Consider the following 22,801-nt stretch of genomic DNA (forward strand, 5'->3'; position numbering starts at 1 on the left):
CGAGGGAGCGCCGGGCGCGAAAGCCTGACAGAAAGTCGGGTGGACTGCCCGCTCGGGAGATTCCTGAGAGGGGGCAGCACGTCGGGCGAGCGGCAGTCCTGGAGCCCCGGAAACACCCGGTCCAGGGTTGGAGAGAGAGCCACAGCGGAAGGGACTGTGAGATCCCGCGGCACCGGCAGCTCACCGACCTGTCCCCAGGGCCGCGCCTCCCAGTGGGGGGGGGGGGGGGCGGGGAAAGGGCGCTGCAGTGCATGCCGGGAGATGTAGTTCGGCGCAGAAGACTCCCGGATTCCGGGGTCACGCGTCGGCGGGGGCGGTGGTTCTGTGAGCGCCACAGGCCCAGGGGGTAATGCTGACGGGCTGTAGTTTGGTATCAGCAAGCGCCTGGAAGTTATCTTTGCCGTGATTGCACTGTTTGACCGCGCTGACTTCCTCAGTTCGCGTCCTGACGAAACGTTAGCTTTCAGCCCTAGAAAGGCAGCGGGGCTAGGTTCCAGCTTGCCCTCGAGCGGAAAAGCAGTTTTACTGGGGAAGTCAAGTGACCAGGGTCATATGCTTTCAGAAATGGTCCCCAGCGTGACTCCCAAAATACACACTCAGCCTCTAGCGTCTGGGCTCGTCCAGTGCATTCATTCGCTCAGCGGGTGTTTGTTAATGTTACATGTAGTTATCATGCCAGATATGGGCTTATGTTGGTGAATAAAAGGGCCACTCAGCGCTTGGTTATTTTATAATGTGGTGACCAAGGCGGACCCGGCTTCTCCTTCCCACTACGTGTAATGTGTTAACAATTACGAAGTCCTTTCCTGCACTACATGGATTTTCATGGTTCAGTGGTGGGAAATTCCTATTTCCAACTTATTTCATGATTTTCCTATCGACGCCCTTCTGAAATATTTGCATGTCAGCCCAATATATAAAACTGCCCAAACATATTAAAAGATATATGACTGTTCAGGGGGAAATGATGTGGTGATTTATATCTCCTGGACCTTTATTTTTATTAGACTGAGTCATTGACCACTGATTCAACAAACGCGTTGAGCTCCTAATGTTCACTGAGTATAGAGATAGCAAAATCTGAGGTTAGTGGAAGTGCACTGTGATAAGTCCCACAGCATTGTTACAGAAGGGGCAGGTACAAAGAGGAGACATGATAGCCTTGGATGGAAAAAAGGGATCTTGGAACAGCATCATAAAAGACAAGTAGAAAAGTGGTGAATCAACATCACATTATCAACACTGAAGTTATGACATCTGAATTGAGGCTGTACTGTGGCTAGACTCTGGGACAAATTATACTTAAAAATGAGAAACGATTGTTTAACCATAATAATGAAAAGTGTTTTCTTCTGTTGACTCTAAACTTTCATTTAATTCTTACAGTTTTTATTTTGGTAAATAAAAACATAATAATCAAAAACTTTTTTTATTTGTCATTGACAGTTCAACATAAATTAAGTAAAATGTTAGTTTAATTATGCTATTTAACTATTATTAAAATTTTCCAATTTTTCCATAAAACGACCATTTCTAAAGTATATACCTTAATAGTCAAAACAAGTTCAACAAAAGAATATTCATTTACAAATATGAGAAGACTGTGGTCCTATAACACTGTCCCCCACTAAAGTGAATACGTAGTTGCCAGTCCAAGACAATCACGAACTATTAGAATAACATACTCCAAACAAGTGGTGGGAACATTACTAATTCCTCCAATTTCCTATGGCAGTATTACCTTTGATAAAAATTCCCCAAATTAAATGTAGGTTTTTAGCAAATAGACATTTTAATCTTGACAAGATAATGTAAGGAAATGCCCTGAAGATTATTAAATCGACTGTAAATTACAATACCAGTCCTTACGATAATTTTGCTGAGTAAAGAATTGGGGGGCGCCTGGGTGGCTCAGTCGTTAAGCGTCGGCCTTCGGCTCAGGGCGTGATCCCGGCGTCCTGGGATCGAGCCCCGCATCAGACTCGTCCGCTGGGAGCCTGCTTCTTCCTCTCCCACTCCCCCTGCTTGTGTTCCCTCTCTCGCTGGCTGTCTCTCTCTCTCTCTCTGTCAAATAAATAAATAAAATCTTAAAAAAAAAAAAGAATTGGGGTTTTTTTAATTTGTTTTGGGTCTTTTTCTGCCACATTGATTGATTCATGCTTGTTAAGACAGTGCAGTATCAGTCTTGCTAACTCGGGTGCTCACTCTCAATTCTTCCATAGATACGTACTATCACCTTTAGCTGTTTTTTTGTTTGTTTGTTTGTTTTAATCCTTCACTAGTCCCTTCACTGTATTTATCTTCCAGGATTCTTCTCTTTTTTGGACTTCCTCCCTGTACCCATGTGCTTCTTGGTGAGTAGTTAACACATATACACGATCTACTTCCCTTTACAGCTCCACCCATTTGTATTAAAGATTGGATGACACCGTTTACTCCATCTTTGAACACTTACCTGCACTAGGGCCCAGTTTAATACTGTGCCTTTGTAGCTATTTTGAATTTTGTGAAAATAATCCCAATTGCATAACTACATAAGAACACACAAAGATAAACTCAGTGGCAATCACCAAATAGCCTTTCCCTTCTTCTGGCTTTCTAAGAGAAACTAAGGCACAAAAAAGGCCTCCATGGGTCTGGGGTCAGTAAACTGAAGTCAGGCAGGTGGTCTATCTTCCCATACTGCTCCTTTCTTTACCCACTTCCTGGCCTGAGAAACAGTAGGAAAATGACAGTTTAAACTTGATTTTTATTTCTGCCTTCCCCCAAATTTCTGCCATCCTCCCAGCCCCACAAACTTCTTAGAAAAGGAAGCTCTTCTGTGGTCCAGCCATGTAAAAGTGTCTTGACAGCAGTGGCTTTAGGTTGCCGGAGATAAAGCCCATGCCATAATCCAGATTCAGTTAAGAGTTTCCTGAAAGAATCCAGATGTTGGCATATGACGGTTTTCTTAACAGGTGAGGGATGAGCCCTGCTCTTGAGCCAAGCCACCGTTGACTCTGGGAATTCAGCTGGGGCTGCAGTGTGGCCCTCTTGAAATGAAGGTTGGTGGGTGGGTGAGAGGAACTATCTTGTGAACAAAGAGGGTAGAAACTAATCCGAACTGCCATAAACTGACCCTGCCATAGCTACGATTCTCTTAGGTAGTAGGTTTCAGAAGGTGAGTATGAGTTTGCAGGACATATGAAGATCTTATCCTATGATATCTCTTGTAACTCTGGCAGCAACAAGAGCAAAGTCAATCTGGACTTATGCAAGGTGTTCTGATGAATCTGGCAGTGTGCACTGGGCTTTTATCAGACATCAAGCAGGCAAGGCTGGAAGGTTTGTTTTCTTTGTGCTCAAGGTTTTGGCCGTCATGAAGGAGAATCATTTTGGCAGGGAGTACTGAGTAGTCTGCTGCAGGTTTCTCGTGTGTGTACCTGCCACCACCTGTCAGTCCATAGGGATGCCCAGCAGGTCACAGCTGACGTCCCAGAGCCGCCTTGCTATCGTCTCATTCCGAGCCTGGGCAGAGACCCATGCCACACTGCAGTCACTGGAAGGGAAAGAGAGAGGCTTAAAACACACAGTTTACGAATGGAGTCTGTTCTCTGCCTGGAACAAGGAATGTGACAGAAAAACCACCTAGGGATGACATGTCCTCTATGCACTTCATAGGGCCAGTCTTTGACTTATCTCTTCATTCTCTAATTCTTACCCCAGAGAAAATGTAATTACCATTTAGATCTCCTCACTAGACTCCCTCTGACCAACATGTCTGATATATAATGCATAGCATTTAGTCTTTATATGTATATATTTAACTATAATATCAGTGCCTGCCTGACACCTGTGTATGTCCAGCCTGTTCACACAGGACCTTGTACGGTGTCATGTTGCTGAGATTACACTGGTTACAGATGCTTGGAGTGGTAAAAACAAAAAAACAAAACCATTCCCAAAACTTACTATTTCTGGTCTACCTGCAATTATAACTTTATATATTTTTTATTTTTTTGAAGATTTATTTATTTTTGAGAGAGAGAGTGCACGCCGGGGGAGAGGCAGAGGGAGAGGGAGAGAATCCCCAGGAGACTCCCCCACTGAGCGTGAAGCCCGATGCGGGGCTCAAATTCATGACCCTGAGATCATGACCTGAGTCGAAACCAAGAGTCAGACACTTAACTAATGGCATCACCCAGGCACCCCCAATTACAACTCTTTTTAAACTCAAATAACAAGTAAAGCCAGCCTCATAAACAATGGAAGAAGGAAAAGATGATAGCATAAAAGAAAAGTAATAATAAGATACTGCGTGTTTCATGTCTTCTCTTCATTGCTATAATCCCAATTATTTTAAGTCCCCATTAAATGCAGGAGCGGTATGCAAACTCTGCACTATCCAGAAAATTTTCTCAAAGAAAATTTTACTCATTTTTGTATTAGCTGCATCTAGGACACAGAAGGTATTCAATAAAGGGTTTTTTTTCATCATTCATAAAAATAAAGAGTTTTTTGAAAAGTGATTGAGTAAATGGATTACAATCTTTTAAATCACATAAGAAGCAATTTATTTTTAAAGATTTTATTTATTTATTTGACAGAGAGAGAGACAGAGCACAAGCAGGGGGAGCAGGAGAAGGAGAAGCAGGCTCCCTGCTGAGCAGGGAACCCCATCTGGGGCTCAATCCCAGGATCCTGGGATCACGACCCGAGCTGAAGGAGAAAGCTTAATGGACTGAGCCACCCAGGCGCCCCCATAGGAAGCAACTTAAAAAGTTATATACTATTTCAAGAGAACTGCTTCCAGGACACACTAAGCACATTCTGAAGGTGAAAAGGAAAGTTGGGAAGTCTGAAATAAGCGCATGAAGCGAACTCCTAACGCTATGTCCATAAAGACGCTGCTAGTCAAAGAGCAGGTTACGGACAAGCAGGAGCATCATCTGGGAGCTTGTTAGAAATGCCAATTCTCAGGCCCCATCTGAACCTGCTGAATCAGAATCTCTAGTGTAGAGGCCCAGGCATCTGTTTTCAACCACTTCCTCAGATGGTTCTAGAATGCACGAAAGTTTGAGAAACACCACTTAGAGATACCTTCACATTTACAAAACAAGCCTTGTAAGTATAGTACTTCTGTTCGAGGGAACTTACCAGCATGACCAGCACAACCTGCTACTGCTGAGCAAAAAGACTGTCACTGAGAACCAAAGGCTCTGTAAGACTCTGGAAATGAACTGACCTCTGTAAGCCTCTGTAGCCTCTACTGCATTACGCTTATGTTCTTTGCAAGGTTACGATGACTAGTGAATGACACAATGGACACAAAAGTGCCTTGTGTCATAAGCTATGACATGCTGGGGCGCCTGGGTAGCGCAGTCGTTAAAGCGTCTGCCTTCGGCTCAGGGCGTGATCCTGGCGATCTGGGATCGAGTCCCACATCAGGCTCCTCCGCTGGGAGCCTGCTTCTTCCTCTCCCACTCCCCCTGCTGTGTTCCCTCTCTCGCTGGCTGTCTCTCTGTCACATAAATAAATAAAAATCTTTAAAAAAAAAAAAAAAAATAAGCTATGACATGCTGTAAAATTTATTCAAATACCACAGTAAAAGCTACTTACGTGTGGTTATGGCATCAGCATAGTCATGGTGCTGATATTTCCAGTAGGATTTTGGGAAGTATCAACCAGTATACATAAAAAGACCTATTTCAAAACTTACTACAAAGCTATAGTAATCAAGACACTGTACTACTGGCATAAGGATAGACATATAAATGAATAGAACAGAATTAAAAGTGTAGGGACACCCGGGTGGCTCAGTCCGTTAAGCGGCTGCCTTCGGCTCAGGTCATAATCCCAGGGTCCTGGGATCGAGTCCCACATTGGGCTCCTTGCTCAGCAGGGAGCCTGCTTCTCCCTCTGCCTGCTGTCCCCCCTGCTTGTACGCTCTCTCACTTTCTCTCACTCTCTGACACATAAATAAAATCTTAAAAAAAAACCCACCAAACTACACGTGTAGAAGTATCCTTACATTTATGATCAATTGATTTTTGATCAGTCTGTTATGGACTGAATCACGTCCCCCAAAGTCCATATGTTGAATCCTTAATCTATAATGTGACTATAGCGGGAGATTGGGCTTTTAAAGAGATAATTAAGGTTAAGTATGGTCATAAAGGTAGGGCCCTAATGCCATAGGTCTAGTGTCCTTATAAGAAGAGGAGACACCAGGAGTGTGCACACAGAGAGTGAAAGCCATCTGAGGACACAGCAAGAAGGCAGCCCTCTGAAGCCAGGAATAGAGGCCTCACCAGAAACCAACCCTGCCGGCACCTTGATCTTGTACTCCCATTCTCCAGAACTGTGAGAAAATTAACTTCTGGCATTCTTTTATGGCAGCCTAAGGAATTTTTTTTTTTTTTTAAGTAGGCTCCATGTGGGGCTTGAACTCACAGCCAAGATCAAGAGTTGGCACTCAACCAAATGAGCCACCCAGGTGCCCCAGCCAAGGAAATTTAATACAGCTACCAAGAAAATTCAATGGAAAGAATGATGTTTTCAATAAACAGTTCTGGGACAACCGGATATAAACATGCAAAAATGAAGTGGGACCCCTACCTCATGCCATATATAAAAATGAATTCAAAATGAATCATAGACCAAAATGTAATGCTCAAATTATAAGAGTGTTAGAAGAAAACGTAGTAGTAAATCTTCGTGACCCTCAGTTAGGCAATGGTTTCTTAGATAAGACACCAAAAGCACAAGTGACAAAAGAAAAAAATCAGTAAGTTAGACTTCACCAAAAAGCTCTCTGCTTCAAAAGACACCTTAAAGAAAGTGAAAAGACAAACCAAAGAATGGGAGAAAATATTTGTAAATCACTCATCTGATAAGGGACTTGCATCCAGACTATATAAAGAACTGTTACAATTAAACAATAAAAAGACAACAATCCATTTTAAAAATGGGCGAAGGATTTGAATAGACATTTCTCCAACGAAAATAAACAAATGGACAATAAGCACATGAAAAAATGCTTAACAACATTAGCAGGAAAATGCATACGAAAACCATAATGAAAAAAAACTATAAAAACGTAAGTAGAAAAATTACTTCATGCTTACCAGGATGGCTAAAAGCAAAAGGACAGACAATAAGAAGTGTGAGCAAGGGCATGGAGAGATCGGGACCCCCACCCACTGACGGTGGCAACGGGAAATGGTGCAGCCACTTGGGGAAACAGTCTGACAGTTCCTTAACAGTTAAACACGGAGTTGACATAGGACCCATATTCCAGTGGGATTCCATTTCTAGGGATATAAACCAAGAGAAATTGCCACACAAAAATCTGTACATGAATATCACAGCATCATTATTCGATTAACCAAAAAGTGGTAACCCAAATGCCCGTCAACTGATGAATGGATGAATAAAATGTGGTACAGCCATAAAGTGAAATATTATTTGGCAACTAAAAGGAATGACACACTGATGACCTTGAATACATTATGCTAAGTGAGCAAGAAGCCGGTCATAAAAGGCCACATATTATATGACTCCATTGATATGAAATGTCCCGTACAGACAGATCCATAGAGACAAAAAGCACATTTGTGGTTTCAGTCAGGAATAATAACCAGTGCAAAGTTTCTAATGCTTCAGTCAAGACAGACTTCTGTTCATTTCTTTTTTTTTTTTTTTTAAGATTTTATTTATTTATTTGACAGAGAGAGAGACAGCCAGCGAGAGAGGGAACACAAGCAGGGGGACTAGGAGAGGAAGAAGCAGGCTCCCAGCGGAGGAGCCTGATGTGGGGCTCGATTCCAGAACGCTGGGATCACGCCCTGAGCCAAAGGCAGACGCTTAACGACTGCGCCACCCAGGCGCCCCGAGACAGACTTCTGTTCATTTCTTGATAGTGGTCAACACAGCTGATGTTGGATCTTCAAAAATCCTTAAAATTAAGAATCCATGGCACTGGAAAGGCTCTTCAAAAGTCAATTAAATAATTACTATGTCATGGATTTGAGGCTGACTTTCTTTAAACTACTGAGTCAAAACCTTAAAATCTTCAGGGAAGAAAAATCCAGTCACCCATGGAAAATCATTCTAGTACATAACTATGTAAATTTATCTTCCTGGATTTCAGACTCACATTTTCAACTATCTGCTACACACTTCTACTCACATGGAGTCTTACGGATAACACACTCATGTTGAACATGGACAGAGCCAGGTTTATTACATAGTGGGCAACTGATCCATTCCACATTTTTTTAAGGGGGAGAAAGGCAGAGGGAGAAGGAGAGAGAGAATCTCACGCAGGGTCCAGCCCCAGTGAGGGGCTCCATTTCGCAACCCTGAGATTAAGACCTGAGCTGAGATCAAGAGTCAGACACTTGGGGCGCCTGGGTGGCTCAGTCGTTAAACGTCTGCCTTCGGCTCAGGGCGTGATCCCAGCGTTCTGGGATCGAGCCCCGCATCAGGCCCCTCTGTGGGAGCCTGCATCTTCCTCTCCCAACCCCCTGCTTGTGTTTCCTCTCTCGCTATCTGTCTCTCTCTCTCTGTCAAATAAATAAATAAAATCTTAAAAAAAAAAAAAGTCGGACACTTAACCAACTGAGCCACCCAGACACCCCATTCCACATTCTTTTGGCAATAGCAACCTGATCCCTTCCTGAGGAATTACCTCCTTCCCACAGTGTGAAGACACCGTTAATCAAGTGCCGGTCTTCCCCTAACCAAGGGAGTGAGGACGAGAGGAGGGAAGATCTAGTGCTCCCTTGCTAGAGGGCAAATGGTGAGCAACAAAACAAAGACTGAGGACAGCTGGCGTATACTCATTCCAGCAGCAGTGCCCTGGCCAGCTGACTGGCCACTCTGTTTGTTCGAAGTCTCGCTCTTCTGTCTTCTCTTTGGTTCTTAGGAGAACCCCATATTTTAATAAATTCCCTTCTTGCTTAAGTTAGCATGAGTCTGTTTCCACTGCTTTGGAATCAAAGAACCCTAAGCTCTACACATGACTTTTCCATGTCTGTTGTCTCAGTTAATGTCATTATCAATCTCCTAGTAAGTCAGGCTTGACCCCAGGTCACTAACTCCTCCCAGACCCCTCACTCATTTAGTCATCAAGCCGTAAAAATTCTGCCTCTTCAGGGCGTCTCTCACTTAACCCTTCTTTGTATTCCAACAGTCATTACCCTAAATCAGGAACTCAAATTCTCTCACATGGGTTATTTACTCATTCATCAAAGTCACCAGGGATGTCTCTCTGAAGCACAGAGCAGATTTATTTCTCTCTCTACTGGAACAACTTCCGTGGCTCCTCTCCAAGCCTGGCATTATGGGCCTAGCATGATCTGACTGTCTACCTTTCTTTCCAATTTTAATTTATTTACAATCCTTTCTCTAAAATTTCAAGTTATTTCCACATAATCTTGAAGGGGGAAGTAAAAACATGCTAAAATTTCAATCTTATGTGATGTCTGAGTTTTGCTTCAAAATAACACGAGAGGAGGGGCGCCTGGGTGGCTCAGTCGTTAAGCGTCTGCCTTCGGCTCAGGGTGTGATCCCGGAGTCCTGGGATCGAGCCCCATATTGGGCTCCTCCGCTGGGAGCCTGCTTCTTCCTCTCCCACTCCCCCTGCTTGTGTTCCCTCTCTCACTGGCTGTCTCTCTCTCTCTGTCAAATAAATAAATCTTTAAAACAAAAAAATAACATGAGAGGAAAAAAAATATGGAAAGGGGTGATGCATGGGGATAGGGGACTACTGGCCATGGCTTAATGGTTGTTGAGGCTGTATTATGGGTATATGGGGGTTCGACGCGCTATTTTATCTACGACTGTACATATTCAAAGTTCTCTACAATAAAAAGTTTTATAAGTCTTCACTTGGGGCGCCTGTGTGGCTCAGTCGTTAAGCGTCCGCCTTCGGCTCAGGTCATGATCCCGGGGTCCTGGGATCAAGCCCCTCATCAAGCCCTGCACTGGGCTCCCTGCTCAGCGGGGGGCCTGCTTCTCCCTCTCCCACTCCCCCTGCTGATGTTCCCTCTCTCGCTGTGTCTCTCTCTGTCCAATAAATAAATAAAATCTTAAATAAAATAAAATAAAATAAAATAAAATAAAATAAAATAAAATAAAATAAAAGTCTTCACTTATTCACGAAGGGAGTCCATCAATACTATTTTAGTCCTGGGGCGCCTGGGTGGCACAGCGGTTAAGCGTCTGCCTTCGGCTCAGGGCGTGATCCCAGCGTTATGGGATCGAGCCCCGCATCAGGCTCCTCCGCTATGAGCCTGCTTCTTCCTCTCCCACTCCCCCTGCTTGTGTTCCCTCTCTCGCTGGCTGTCTCTATCTGTGTTCAATAAATAAATAAAATCTTTAAAAAAAAAATACTATTTTAGTCCTGAAGACAATAGAGAAATACAGATTCAAATTCTTTTTAATGTAAAAAAAAAAAACAACAACAAAACAGAACTAGGAGTCCAAAAAGGAACGAAGAAAACTAGACGGACCTAAATAAAGGTAGGAAGAAAAGAAACAACCAGAAAGCATAATAAATGATAGCCATGCAGAAAATCAAACCTCGCAGTACCAGGAAAACACAAAGGAGTCAACCCCCTTATTACAAGGTAAAAACACCAGTCAAAAGACAAAAGCTATGTCGCGCAAGGTATTTTAGAAGAGGAGTATAGTATACCAGACAAATCGAAATTACTGCCTTTGAGTAATAAAACCCCACCTTCAAAAACAGATACATTCGTACCTGAAATGATGCCCACTTAGAATCTCGAGACCTTCCGTGACGGCACAGTACAGGCTGGTCTGCGCCCCCTGCTGAGGGGTCTTGATGAAGAAGGAGAAAAGCCACCACATCCATTTCATGAACCATGAGTGCCGAACCAGTTCAGAGTTGACTGTGCCCGGGTGCACAGAATACGCCGTAACGCCAGAGCCTAATGGGGGGGGCGCCGCATAGGGAGAGGAAGCAGGACTTGATATTGCCGAACAGCCGAGAAGAGCAGAGGATGTGAATGAACATTTGACCCCATGAAGACTCCCTTCCCACAATGGTACTACAAGCGCTCCTCACAGTCATTTCCAGCTCCCCATTTCACAGCGTATGATTAAAGCTCAAAGAGGTTATTAACTGTTAGGAAACAGTAGAGCCAGGACTCAACCTCTCGGCAGCACTTGACTCTAGCAACTACTCCTTCCTCAAAGGTGCCTTTTTATTGGCTTCCGTGACCCCATGCTCCTTCTGGTTTTCCTAATCTTTCTTGCTGCTTCCTCTCAGTTTCCTGGACCCTCATCTTCTACCCAAACTTCAAATGCTGGAACGCCCACGGTTTGCTCAACTCCCTCTCTATAACTAAATGGCACGCACATTTTGATGCACATTGTATATTCCTTTGAACTCTTGGCTGACTATGAGTGGCTAAGGGCGCGGACTCTGTGGTCAGACTGCCCCATTTCAAATTCTAGCTGTACCACTCATTAGCTGTGTGACTCTGGGCAAGCTCCCGATGTTGTGACTCGGTTTCCTCTTAAAATGGGGATAATCCTAATACCTGCACCTCACAAGGTGGTTCTGAGGATTAAATGAGTTCTATGTACAAGAGCCTTGATAGTCTCCAGTACATGGTAAGCGCTAAATGACACTATGGCCTTATGCACGTGCTAGGTCAGGTCCCCAGTTCTTTACTAGAACCTTGGGGCCAGAGGGGTTTCCAAATTTTTACTGATTTTAGAAAGGTAATATGACACATATACATATACTGCTTATTACCTAATGTCCCTAGTACAAGAGAGGTGTGGCTGCCAAATAAGCTTTGGTATCAAGCTTCTGAAAAAATTGAATTATCAGGTCTTTGTGGATTTCATGATTACAGATAAAGGACTATAGACATATTTTATTTCCAACTTGACATCTACTCTATTTTTTTTAAAGATTTTATTTATTTATTTGAGAGACCATGAGTGAGAAAGACAGAGAGACAGAGAACAAGCAGGGAGGAGAGCAGAGGGGGAGGAAGAAGCGGACTCCCCGCTGAGCAGGGAGCCCAATGCAGGGCTCGATCCCAGGACCCTGGGATCATGACCTGAGCAGAAGGCAGACGCTTAACTAACTGAGCCACCCGGGTGTCCCTTGATATCTACTCTAGATGACCCATAGTAATGCTGACACAGAGGTCCAAAACTAACTTCATACTTTTAAGACCAAACCCGGATCTTGCAGTGCTCCTTAACTCCCAATCAGGCAGGCACACAGAGCCATTCTTGATGATTCCTCACCTTAACACGCATATCCATCAACAAGCCCTGGGGGTTTCCCATCCTAAATATCTCTAGGAGTGTCCACTACCCTCCATCTCCACCACTCTAGTCCAGGCCACCCTCATTTCTCACCTAGACTACAGAAATCACCTGCTGCACACACTCCTACCCCCATTTTAAAAAGGCTTTCATTTGAAATGTTCTCCACTGCTCTTCTGCTAAAATCCTACCATAGCCTATAAGGATTTTGCCTCTGTCTACCTCACCAGTCTCAGCTCAGACCTCTATTCCTCTTGCTCTCTATGTTTTAATCATAGCAGCCTCCCAATTACTCAAACCGAGCCCAGACCTTTGTGCATTCTCTCCCGTCTGTCTGGAATGTTCCTCAACATCCTCAGATGCCTCATCCCACCCACTCTATAACCCATTTAATTTCCACATAGTTTGATGATCCTGTTCCAATGATGGGGCTCCTGTATCTGATTCCTTGAGCCAAAATTCAGCCTGCCTCAACTACTAAGCAACTCCAGTTGTCCACTCTGGATTACCTTTCTTTTTATCGAAAATTCAGAGGAGACAGTGCTAAGGACTTCTGTGTATTTGTGATAGGAGACTCCCCTCTTTGTGGATACATTTCTCTCTTATTTAACCTTTTGCTGTTAGGGAGACATTCCCCCTCCCCACCACTACCACCATAGTCTCAGGACCCGTTTTATCCTAATGGTTGTATCTAGTGCTAGTTCAGGTCCCTCCCCCTGCTTTTTTTTTTTTTTTTAAGATTTTTTAAAAAATTTATTTGAGAGAGAGAGAGAGAAAGAAAGAGAGTGAGCACATGTGCAGGAGGGGCAGAGAGACAGGGGTAGAGAGAATCTCAGGCCAACTCTGCACTGAGACCAGAGCCTGACCCGGGGCTCAACCTCACGACCCTGAGATCATGACCTAAGCCAAAACCAAGTTTAACCGACTGAGCCAGCCAGGTGTCCCCAGGTCCCTCCATTCTATCTGGTCTCACTATGAGTAAAAACCTTGCTTGCTCCTGAGGCCTGACTCAGTGAGGGCAATAACCTATAAAGTAGTCCCATTTTACTCATGAGGAAATAAGTCTTAAAAAGTTAAATAGCTTGCTGCAGGTCACACAGCTAGTAAGTACTAAAGCCAAGCCTTATGACTCAAAGTCAGAATGTCCCCATCTCCTGCTAGCCACCTCCAATATTTGGCTGTGGGCCACTTACTAAAATAATACCCAGTTATAGTCATGGCAGCAGGTTTTGTCCAGGATATGGGCTCCAGAAAACAGTATGGATTCCTGTGGCTTTTCACTACTTTCCATTGGCTCATATCTCTATACTTACTTCTTCTAAGCCTACCTTTGAGCCTCCGAGCCAGTTCCTGGGTGAAGAGAATGTTGGCTAACTTGCTGTGACAGTAGGCCAGGCCTGCATTGTAGAATTTCTCTCCCTGGAGGTTATGGAAATGGATCCTTCCCAGGTGGTGTGCTAGGGAAGACACAGTCACTACCCTTGATGGGGCTGATTCCTTCAGCTTCTCTAGCAGCAGATGGGTCAAGAGGAAGTGACCTATGAGAAAAACTAGAATTAACGGAGTTCAGAGCCAATGCCAGGGTGAAGGGAGTCATGGTGAGCCCTGCAGAGAACTCAGGAACAAGGCTTTTTGCCTCATTAATTCATTATCAACTCCAGAACAAGCTCAGGGAGGGTTTGGGGAAATAGGACAGCCGTCCTTCCATGAAAGAGGTCTGTCTGGATCGTGTGAACATGAAGTCTTTTCTCCTTCCAACTTTGATCAGTATCACTCTTTACGCAGGCAGCCTCTACCTGACGCGGGTCATGAGGGTCACCACAAAGAAAGCAACACAGCCCCCAGTCCAATTAGGCTGTTCAAAAATGCCCCAAGGTAAACCGAATCTGGATCACAAATTAAAAACTGGGTGGAACCTCGAGTGGGCCTAAGTTTATCCCTGAGCTTTCGGGCAGGACCACAGTATTCACTCTTCACTTATGGTCTATTAGGGCCCAGAGGTGGCTCAGTCTGAGCCCTAAATTTTCCAAGGAGAACTTTAGGCTTCCTCTAGTTTTGTGATGAGACCAGATTTCTTACCCAAGTGGTTGACTCCCATGTGCATCTCAAAGCCATCTGCTGTCTTAGAGTAGGGACACATCATCACTCCTGCGTTGTTGATCAGAATGTGAAGATGCTTTTCCTCTGCCGGGAAGAGGAGATGCAGTGTGGAAGCAGCCAGCCACAGCAGTTATATCTGAGAAATCTGCCTTACACCCAGGCTTTGAAAATGGGGATACATGACTTGAATCTTTCCTCCATTTCCCTTTCACATGTATTGTGTATTGTTTTTCATTGTTTAAGACTCCAGTTGAATCCTCCATAGCTACTACAGAGCAAAACTCCATTTTACATAACCGAGTGGCCTCTCCGATCCTTCCAGTTAAGGAGCTACTCACTCACTGCTTTTGGGAGAATGTTCTGCTCACCTCTCCAAATAGAAAGACTTCCCGAGCTGAATCAGAAGATTCCAAAGCAAGAGCAAACAGGATGTTCTGTATGCACCCGTTGCCACTGGAGAACTCCAAAAAGTGCCAAAAGAAATATTGGTTTCACCTCTTTGTTGCCTCTGACAACTCTTTCTCGTGGTTTATTTTCTCATGTGATTTATAATTTCTAACTATGAGCTCATATCCCTAGAAGTCGTTTACCCAGAGAGGCCGAGATCCCTGTGTTATGAGGGGCTATGCCTACGGAACACTCTTGGCTTGGATTTTTATGTGATACTACAGGGTTTTATGTTCACTCCTCAGCTCAAGATTCTTGTACCATTTGGTGATGTAATAAATTCTCCCCCACAGATGATGCCAACCTGAGGCTCTAATATCTCGCAGACGACTCTCTAACCGTCTACGTCCTAAAGAGAAGGTAAGCTTCTTTGTCATGTCTTGGCGCTGGTGGCCTACCTTTTTTTTTTTTTTTTAAGCCCCTGTACCATGGACCAGATGGCTTTTTGTGAGTCCCAACCTTATGTGGAGCCTAAGATCCAGCTCCCCGCTCTCAGGGCCTGAGGTCTCACCTCCTGTCCCTGTGTGAGTATTTGAACTCCAGACCCTAAAGCTCATATTGAGTTCTGATACTCCCGTGAGGTTTTTGGCTTTAGTTCTTATGCACTGCTCTGACTTTTTAAACTCATTTTTTGTTTCTGCTTCCTGAGGATTCCCCTTTGTTACTAAGGAGTTCCGCTATGAATGAAAGTTTTTGATTATAATTTATCTAGCACTTCTATGTATTAAAGAGGGAGAAGGATCTTTTCCTTTAACTAAGTCTGCTGTGTTGACTCCAAGAGCAACAACATAATGTCCAGTTCTACACTTACCTGCTAAGAAGTCTTTAGCAAAGGCTCGAATAGATTTCGTATCAGCCAAGTCCAGTTTCCGCACTAACACCTGTTGGTTTCCCGTCATGATCTGGATCTCTCTGGCCACCAATTCCCCCTTTTGCACATCCCGGCATGCTAAATACACGCGGGCTCCTGTCAACCAATATATAAAAATAAAGACAAACTGTCAGCTCCGCTTTTGAGTGGACACTACAGACCTACAGACTTATAAATGGTATTTTCTACTGTTTCTTTAAAATGGGAATTTACCCATACTTCATGACTGGGTATTTGATGAACAAATCAAAAAAGAAAAATAAATCAATAATATTCAGTAAGTGTCCATTATATGTAGAGCATTGTATTAGGTTTAGACCAGTGAATCTGTGGGACACTTGGAAAGCTCTTGAATTCCAAGATTGGGAGGAAAAAATGAGCATGGTCATCTTTGTGAGGGATAAAATTGCAGGAGTAGGAGGGAATTAGAAGCAGATGAGCTTGCCTCTCTGAGCCAGCTCTTTGGCTGTCTCCTTTCCAATGCCCGTGTTGGCTCCAGTGACCACAGCTACCTTCCCAGGAAGCTGGACAGTTGATGTACACACCCCACTAGACAGCATTTTCCTGTAGAGAGAGGAGAGCTCATCAGTTCTACATTCTCCTTGTCTTAGCCAGAGGTTCCTGTAACTACCATGTCTTCCAATCCCAAGCCTAAAGTTTGCTTTGGTTCTTTCTAGTGCTGTCCTTTTATAGATTTAAGGAAGACTAAAGAAAAATTTTCTGCTCTTGCTCACGGTTTTTTTGCTCAAAAATTTTCTGCTCTTGCTCGAGAACAAAAGCGATTCTATTGTAAGGGCAAACCTTAGAGCTGCCCCTGCAGTACAAGAACTGGATAAATATTTGATTATCCAGGCACCGGCTTCAGTTTGAGCTCTTTGACAGGCTTAGCGAATCATAAGACTCAGCCTAGAAGCAGCAAGTACTGGTCCACTTATGTCGCTCTGTCCACCACTGGCACTTTATGGCCCTGATATGCAGCTAATCCGACACAAAAAATTAAAATTATGGAAGCTTGTTTGCTGGGGTAAAGCAAACAGAAACACGTGTACACGCACAATCAAAACTAAGACAAAGAAAAGGCATGAGTCAGTACAAAGGGGAGCTGGGATTCAAGTCCTGGTTTAATTAGAGTCCTTGTTCCTAAGCACTGTACTACCCTTCTTTTCCAAAGAAATGAATGCACAAACAGGGATTTGCATGTCTCAGGCTGTCCTTTTTTCTTCTCTGCAAATTTTAAGACTCAAGTTAAAAGACTCCCTTGACCAGAAGATGCACTTTTAAAGAGCATTTCAGCCTCCTTCATTGAACTTCGAGTTGCAAAGCACACACTCCTAGCCACTAAGGCTACCTGCTTAGTGCACACAGGCCAGTAAGGAAGCAAACTGGTGCTCACCGAAAGATATCTTCGTCCTCAGAGAACAAGCCTCCCTGTTCAATGTTTCACATCCTTTCAGTTTTAGCTCCTGCGGCGACAACATATCAGGACCTCTACTGAGTTCTTTCTTCTCCTTACCAACAAGAATGAAAGGGACCATCAACTATGAATAGTCCAGCTCTGGGCTAGCTCCCATGACCTAGCCGGGTGCTTGGGGATATGACCCTTGCAGTATAATCTTACTCAGAAGAATCTCGCGGAGGAATGCGCACTATTTTCAGTTCAGCCTCAGCTTTTCACTGGGACTCTATTTGGGTAAGAGGATCTTGTGGTGGAAAGAGATAAAAAAGCGTTCTCCTCTGAGTGGGAGCACTAGCTGAGCAGAAGGGAGGAAAAATAAAAGTAAAAGAGGAGCACGAGTGGATGGTGACCACGCCCCCGTCCCCGGGGAAGGACTCTCTCTTCAGTCCCCAGTTCACCGTCACTACTGGTGATTTTAGTCAGAACCAATCAGCAGGCGCCCTTTGGGCAGCTCTCCACCGATTCCCCGCGGCACTCAGACAGCCATTGGCTGGTATGTCACCAGGTCAAGAGACCACTACCCTTCATCCTTCTGCCTCACCCCCAAACCCTGGGCATGATTCAGGTCCCCAGATACTCCTGCTCTGAAGGCAGGATGCGGCTCATGATGCAACCCTTTCATTTCTTTCCTCTACAACATCCGCCCAGAAAAAAGGCGAATCTAACTCCAACAAGAGAGCAAGCAACGGGTCTGCAGATACCGATTCCCATCGACGGACAGTTTCAGAGAGCAAAAAAAATCCAATCGCTCCATTGTACTTCAAAGGCTGGAAGCAAGAAGCTAGACAGGGCTGGTTCCAGGCGTGGGAGCTAAAGGGAAAACAGTCTTAAAGTCCACACCCCATTTTAGGGTCCGAAATCCCCCAATGCTGGAAACTTAAGTGTCTGAGGTAGCCGTGCACTCGGGGTTCTCTGGAGCAGAAAGCAAGGGCTTCCGAGACGAAAAAAGGGATCGGGAGAAACAGAGCGAGGTGATCCGCACTACAGACCCTTCCCACCGCCTGGGGTCTCCTGCTCTCGTCCCCGGCATCCAGGACAGCTGGACCTCCTCCGACCAACCGAACTACCGGCCTCGACCTACTTGGAGCCCCCCAAGGATTTTCCTTTTCCTTCTTTAGGAAACAGAGCTTCGGTGAGGATTAACGTCCTCCTGAATTCTCAAAAGAAGGCAGTACATTTGCACAGACCTGACTTGGGGTGCAGCGATGTACAGGAAAAGGGGGAGAAGGAGGAGCAGGAGCAGGAGGACCCCGATCATCTTGCGGGACGGCTGCTGAGGCTGTAGGTAGGAGCGGAGCGAGGTGCCCCAGCAGAGCTCGCGGACCGTGCGGCTCCTCCCAGGCACGCCCTAATCTTAGCACGACAGCCCGGGGAGCAAAGCCGTCTGGGAAATGTAGTCCACAGCTTGGGCATGAGGGCGCTGCCTCCAGCTGCTCCGACGAGCTGACCCATGCGCCAGATACACAACAAATCCCCAACCATCTAGGCTCTAGGGCCTGTAGGATTGCCCAGCTTTCCCACAGCCCTCTGGCCACCAGGGTTGTAGTGAAACCTCCCCAGTCTTCTAGCTCCCGGTGCGAAGTCCAGATCCTGGTTAAGTTTTACCCAATCATAGTGAAGCAGTTACCGCACTGTTTCTCCTGGAGGTCAAAGATTGGCGTCTGGGGAGTGTTCCGAGGCTGATTACACGGGAGAGGAGCGGTTGGAGTCTGACAGTTGGGAAGGAAGGGTGGAGGTGGGAATCCTTCCTTCTGAGGGATTCCTTCATCCAGTGGAGTGTAAGCAACCCGTCCCTGAAGACATTCCCAGGAGAATCACTTTATTATGTCTATTTTATATGATAATGCTATCATCATTTTCCGGCAGTTTGAGTGTTAATTGATAATAGAACATAATTTTCCTGGTGATTTGGATTAGATATATTAACTCCCAGGGTGGCAATGAATTTCTCAGATTAGCACAGTTCAGTTTGCTTACTCATGAAAGTCTGTAATCCTGTCTCAAATTAAGGCCACGAAAATTCTGAGAACAAGTAGGTTCCCTGTTCAACTATCCCCTTCAGCTCTGCCATCTGAGGCTTATACATGGTTTCCAAGAGGTAGAGGTAGGGGGTGTTTTAACAAGTCAATAATTGGATAATTCATTTCCATTTGATTGAAAGACATGTTCTAAGCTCAATTTAAATGAATATATGTTATAGAAATTGAAGAGGCTTCCTTCACACAATACAAATTTTTACTAATTTAATGTTAGATTATCTAATAATCATCAGATTTTGTCATATGCTCATGATTGTGGTACCTAATAAATGTATAGGTTTTTACGTCTTTATTAAAAGACTTTCATGTGTTTTGTTCCTTATTCATTCATACTCATTTGACGACTGTTTATGCTATTGCTACCATGTACTAGGCACTGTGCTGAGGTGCAGCAGGGAGCCAGGCCGAGATGACCTCAGCCCTCTCAGAGCTTATGGCCTGTCAGGGAGGAACTTCACGTGATCACCCTGAAGAAATTGTGTTGAGGGTTATGAGGGAAAATAAAAGTTTGGGAGATCATATCATGAAGCTCCTCCTGGTCTGGAGATCAGGAAAAGCTTCTTTGAAGAAATACATTTGAACTGAGGTCAGGAGTTAGTGGGCAACATACAGGCGAGAGTGCTCCGAGCAGAGGGAAGAGCCCCCCGAGCTCAGAGTCAGAGAACAATGAAAAATATTGGTCTAGCTGTGGCACGGGGCAGGAGGGAGTGCTAGAAATGACAATAATAGTTTCACTCATTTATGGAACATAAGGAATAGCAGGAAGATAGGTAGGAGAAGGAAGGGAAGAATGAAGGGGGGGTGAACAGAAGGGGGAACGAACCATGAGAGACTACGGACTCTGGGAAACAAACTGAAAGCTTCAGAGGGAAGGGGGGGATGGGATAGGCCGGTGATGGGTATTAAGGAGGGCACATATTGCATGGCGCACTGGGTGTTACACACAAATAATGAATCATGGAACACTACAGCAAAAACTAAGGGTGTACCGTATGGTGACTAACATAACATAATAAAAAATTATAAAAAAAACAAAACAAACAAACAAAAAGAAATGACAATAATAGCCAGTGCCTAAGTGGTGCTTATTATGTGCCAGGCCCTGTCTAAGTGCTTTGCATATATTAACTACCTTAATTCCCATAATAACTCTATGAAGTAGCACTACAATTTTTTTTTCTATTTTACAGACAAGGATACTGAGGCAACAGCAAGGTTAAATAAATTATCCCGGGCCATAGTGGCAGAACTGGGATTCAAACTTAAGAAGGATGTATCCAGGCTCTGTGCCCTTAACTACTAAGCCATGTTGCTCAAAGAGGAGGCTGGAGACCTCCCAAATGTATGTGCTTTTGCACATCCACACAAAATTTGCATGCAATTTCGTTCATAGAACCCAGATTAAAAACCATCGGTTAAACCCAGTAACAGAAGATGAGTAAGCAAACAAGTGGCTTAGAGAAGCTATGACAGAAAGCAGAGAGGAGGGTCTTGAGGAGCACTAACATTATGGGCTAGGTAGAGGAAGGTGAGCCTGAAAAAGGACAGTGACAAAGGGACAGAGGCATTAGACTAGGTCCAATGAGATTAAAGAAGCCACATGGTACAGGGACAGTTTAATATCAAGAATTATGAAACGTAACGGGATTGGAGTAACGAGAAACTGGCTACTATAGGGGTTATTAAATGTTTTCCTTTTTTTTAAAAAAAGATTTTATTTATTTGTCAGAGATAGAGAGGAAGGAGAAGGGGGAACGGCAGGCAGAGGGAGAAGCAAGCTTCCCGCTGAGCAGGGAGCCTGATGCAGGGCTCAACCCCGGGTACCTGGGATCATGATCTGAGCAGAAGGCAGGTGCTCAACCTACTGAGCCACCCAGGCTCCCCTAAATGTTTTCTGTACAGAAAAAATATTTTCGGCTTGGGGGGCCATCTGGTCTCTGTTGGAGCTGCTCAATTCTGCTGTTGCAGTGCAAAAGCAGCCCTAAAGATATGTAGATGAATGAGCATGTTCCAGTAAAACTTATTTACAAAAACAGGTGGTGGGCTGGATTTAGCCCGTGGTTTGCCAACCTGTGGGCTAGGAAGAAGTAAAGAGAACCCTCAAGAAGATTAAAAGAGCAGATAAAAATATAATATTTTAAAAATGTAATCGCAGAGGTAATAGAAATAATACAAGATAATATAAAACAGCCACTACTTGGGGCTGAGAGAGAGCCTCCGAGGAAGAGACTCCTTCACTCCCAGACCTTGCTGGGGAGGGACAGGTGGAGTGTACTGATGGGCAGAGGAGTTGCTGCGGAGCTGTACCTGGGGAAGCTGCTGGACCCCACTGTGTAGGGTGCCAGGGAAAGCTGTCCTCAGGGAGGTGTGTCACGGAAGGAGCTCTGTTACAAAACACCGAAGAGGAAGCGCCCGGCCACTGAGTGCTGATAGAGAAAGTGTGCGCACGGCACCGTGGAAGCCTAGTGCTGCAGACTCCTGCGGAGCTAGCCCAGCGGAACTCGCAGGTGAACTCCTTTCCAAGGGGTTTAACATCATGCCAGATGGCAAAGAAAAACATATTTCAAGGGTCCATTTCCACTTTCACAGAGCAGGCAAAAAGGACGAGTTGGAGCTGAGAGGCAATACATTGATAACTGGCAAGGGAGGCAATCTGGGGACTGTGGTGCAATAGAATGCATTAAGCAGGCATTTCAAGAAGTGGCACTTAACAGGACCAAAACAGGATCCAAAAAACAAACTGACAAGTTGGACTGCATCAAAATTAAGAATTTCCACTCTTAGAAAGATAATGAAAAGAAACTAAATGTGGAGAGAAAATATTTGCAAATCACATACCTGTTAAAGTGTTTGTAGTCAGATTATTTTTTTAAATCCCCAACTCAGGATTAAGAAAATAACTCCATTTTTTAAATTGTCAAGTGATTTGAACAGTGCATCACCAAAGAAGACACACAGATGACTAATTAGCCACGGAAAAAATGCTCAGTATCATTAGTCATCGGGGTAAGCAGATTCAAATCACAATAAAATGCCACCATGCGTCTACTATAGTGGCTAAAATAAAAGGCTGACCATACCAAGGATTGATGAGAATGTGGAATTCTCGTACACTGCTTTTGAGAACGTAAAATGGTGCAACCACTTTAGCACATAGTTTGTCAATTTTTTTAAAAGTTACATGTCTGTTAAACATGTACCTATCGTATGACTCCTTGGTAATTCCCCAAGAGAAATTAAAGTTTATTCATACAAAGACCTGTGTGTGAATGATCATAATACCTTTATTTGCAATCATCAAAAACAGGAAACAACCCAAATGGCCATCAACAGGTTGAACAGATCAACAAATGGTGCCATATGCACACAATGTAATAGGTATTACTCAGAAATAAGGACTAGACTTCCAACACACACAGCAGCCCGAATGACCTCCAAGTAATTACGTTGAATGAGAGAAGCCAGACAAAAAAAGTGTGCATATTATATGATTCCATTTAGGTAAAATTCTAGAAAATGCAAAACGGGTGTTATAAATTGTGGCGATAGAAAGCAGATCAGTGTCTGGGGCGCCTGGGTGGCTCAGTTGGT

At 44.3% G+C, this 22,801-nt stretch overlaps 1 protein-coding gene across 1 annotated transcript; it reads right to left on the reverse strand.

Moving 5' to 3' along the window:
* Positions 1 to 1,362: 1,362 nt before the first annotated feature.
* Positions 1,363 to 18,689, reverse strand: RDH11 (retinol dehydrogenase 11). The gene is made up of 8 exons (XM_045810461.2): positions 18,359 to 18,689; positions 16,161 to 16,279; positions 15,656 to 15,811; positions 14,377 to 14,481; positions 13,626 to 13,835; positions 10,748 to 10,937; positions 3,423 to 3,538; positions 1,363 to 2,064 (listed from the first exon to the last, which is right to left on the reverse strand). The coding sequence occupies exons 1-7, from the start codon at positions 18,427 to 18,429 to the stop codon at positions 3,436 to 3,438; spliced, it is 954 nt and encodes a 317-aa protein (XP_045666417.1). The 5' UTR covers positions 18,430 to 18,689; the 3' UTR covers positions 1,363 to 2,064; positions 3,423 to 3,435.
* Between the last annotated feature and the right edge of the window lie 4,112 nt (positions 18,690 to 22,801).

This window comes from Ursus americanus, chromosome 26 (assembly GCF_024610735.1).
Source record: "Ursus americanus isolate L20-20 chromosome 26, mUrsAme1.1.p, whole genome shotgun sequence".
NCBI lineage: Eukaryota > Metazoa > Chordata > Mammalia > Carnivora > Ursidae > Ursus > Ursus americanus.

Excerpts from the sequence above, each read along its gene's own strand:
- RDH11 (XM_045810461.2), bottom strand. The coding sequence starts at position 18,429 with ATGATCGGGGTCCTCCTGCTCCTGCTCCTCCTTCTCCCCCTTTTCCTG. Across the intron at positions 14,482-15,655 it reads TGCTAAAGACTTCTTAGCAG|AGGAAAAGCATCTTCACATT; the intron begins GTAAGTGTAGAA and ends TCTTCCCGGCAG. Across the intron at positions 13,836-14,376 it reads CATGGGAGTCAACCACTTGG|GTCACTTCCTCTTGACCCAT; the intron begins GTAAGAAATCTG and ends TTTTTCTCATAG.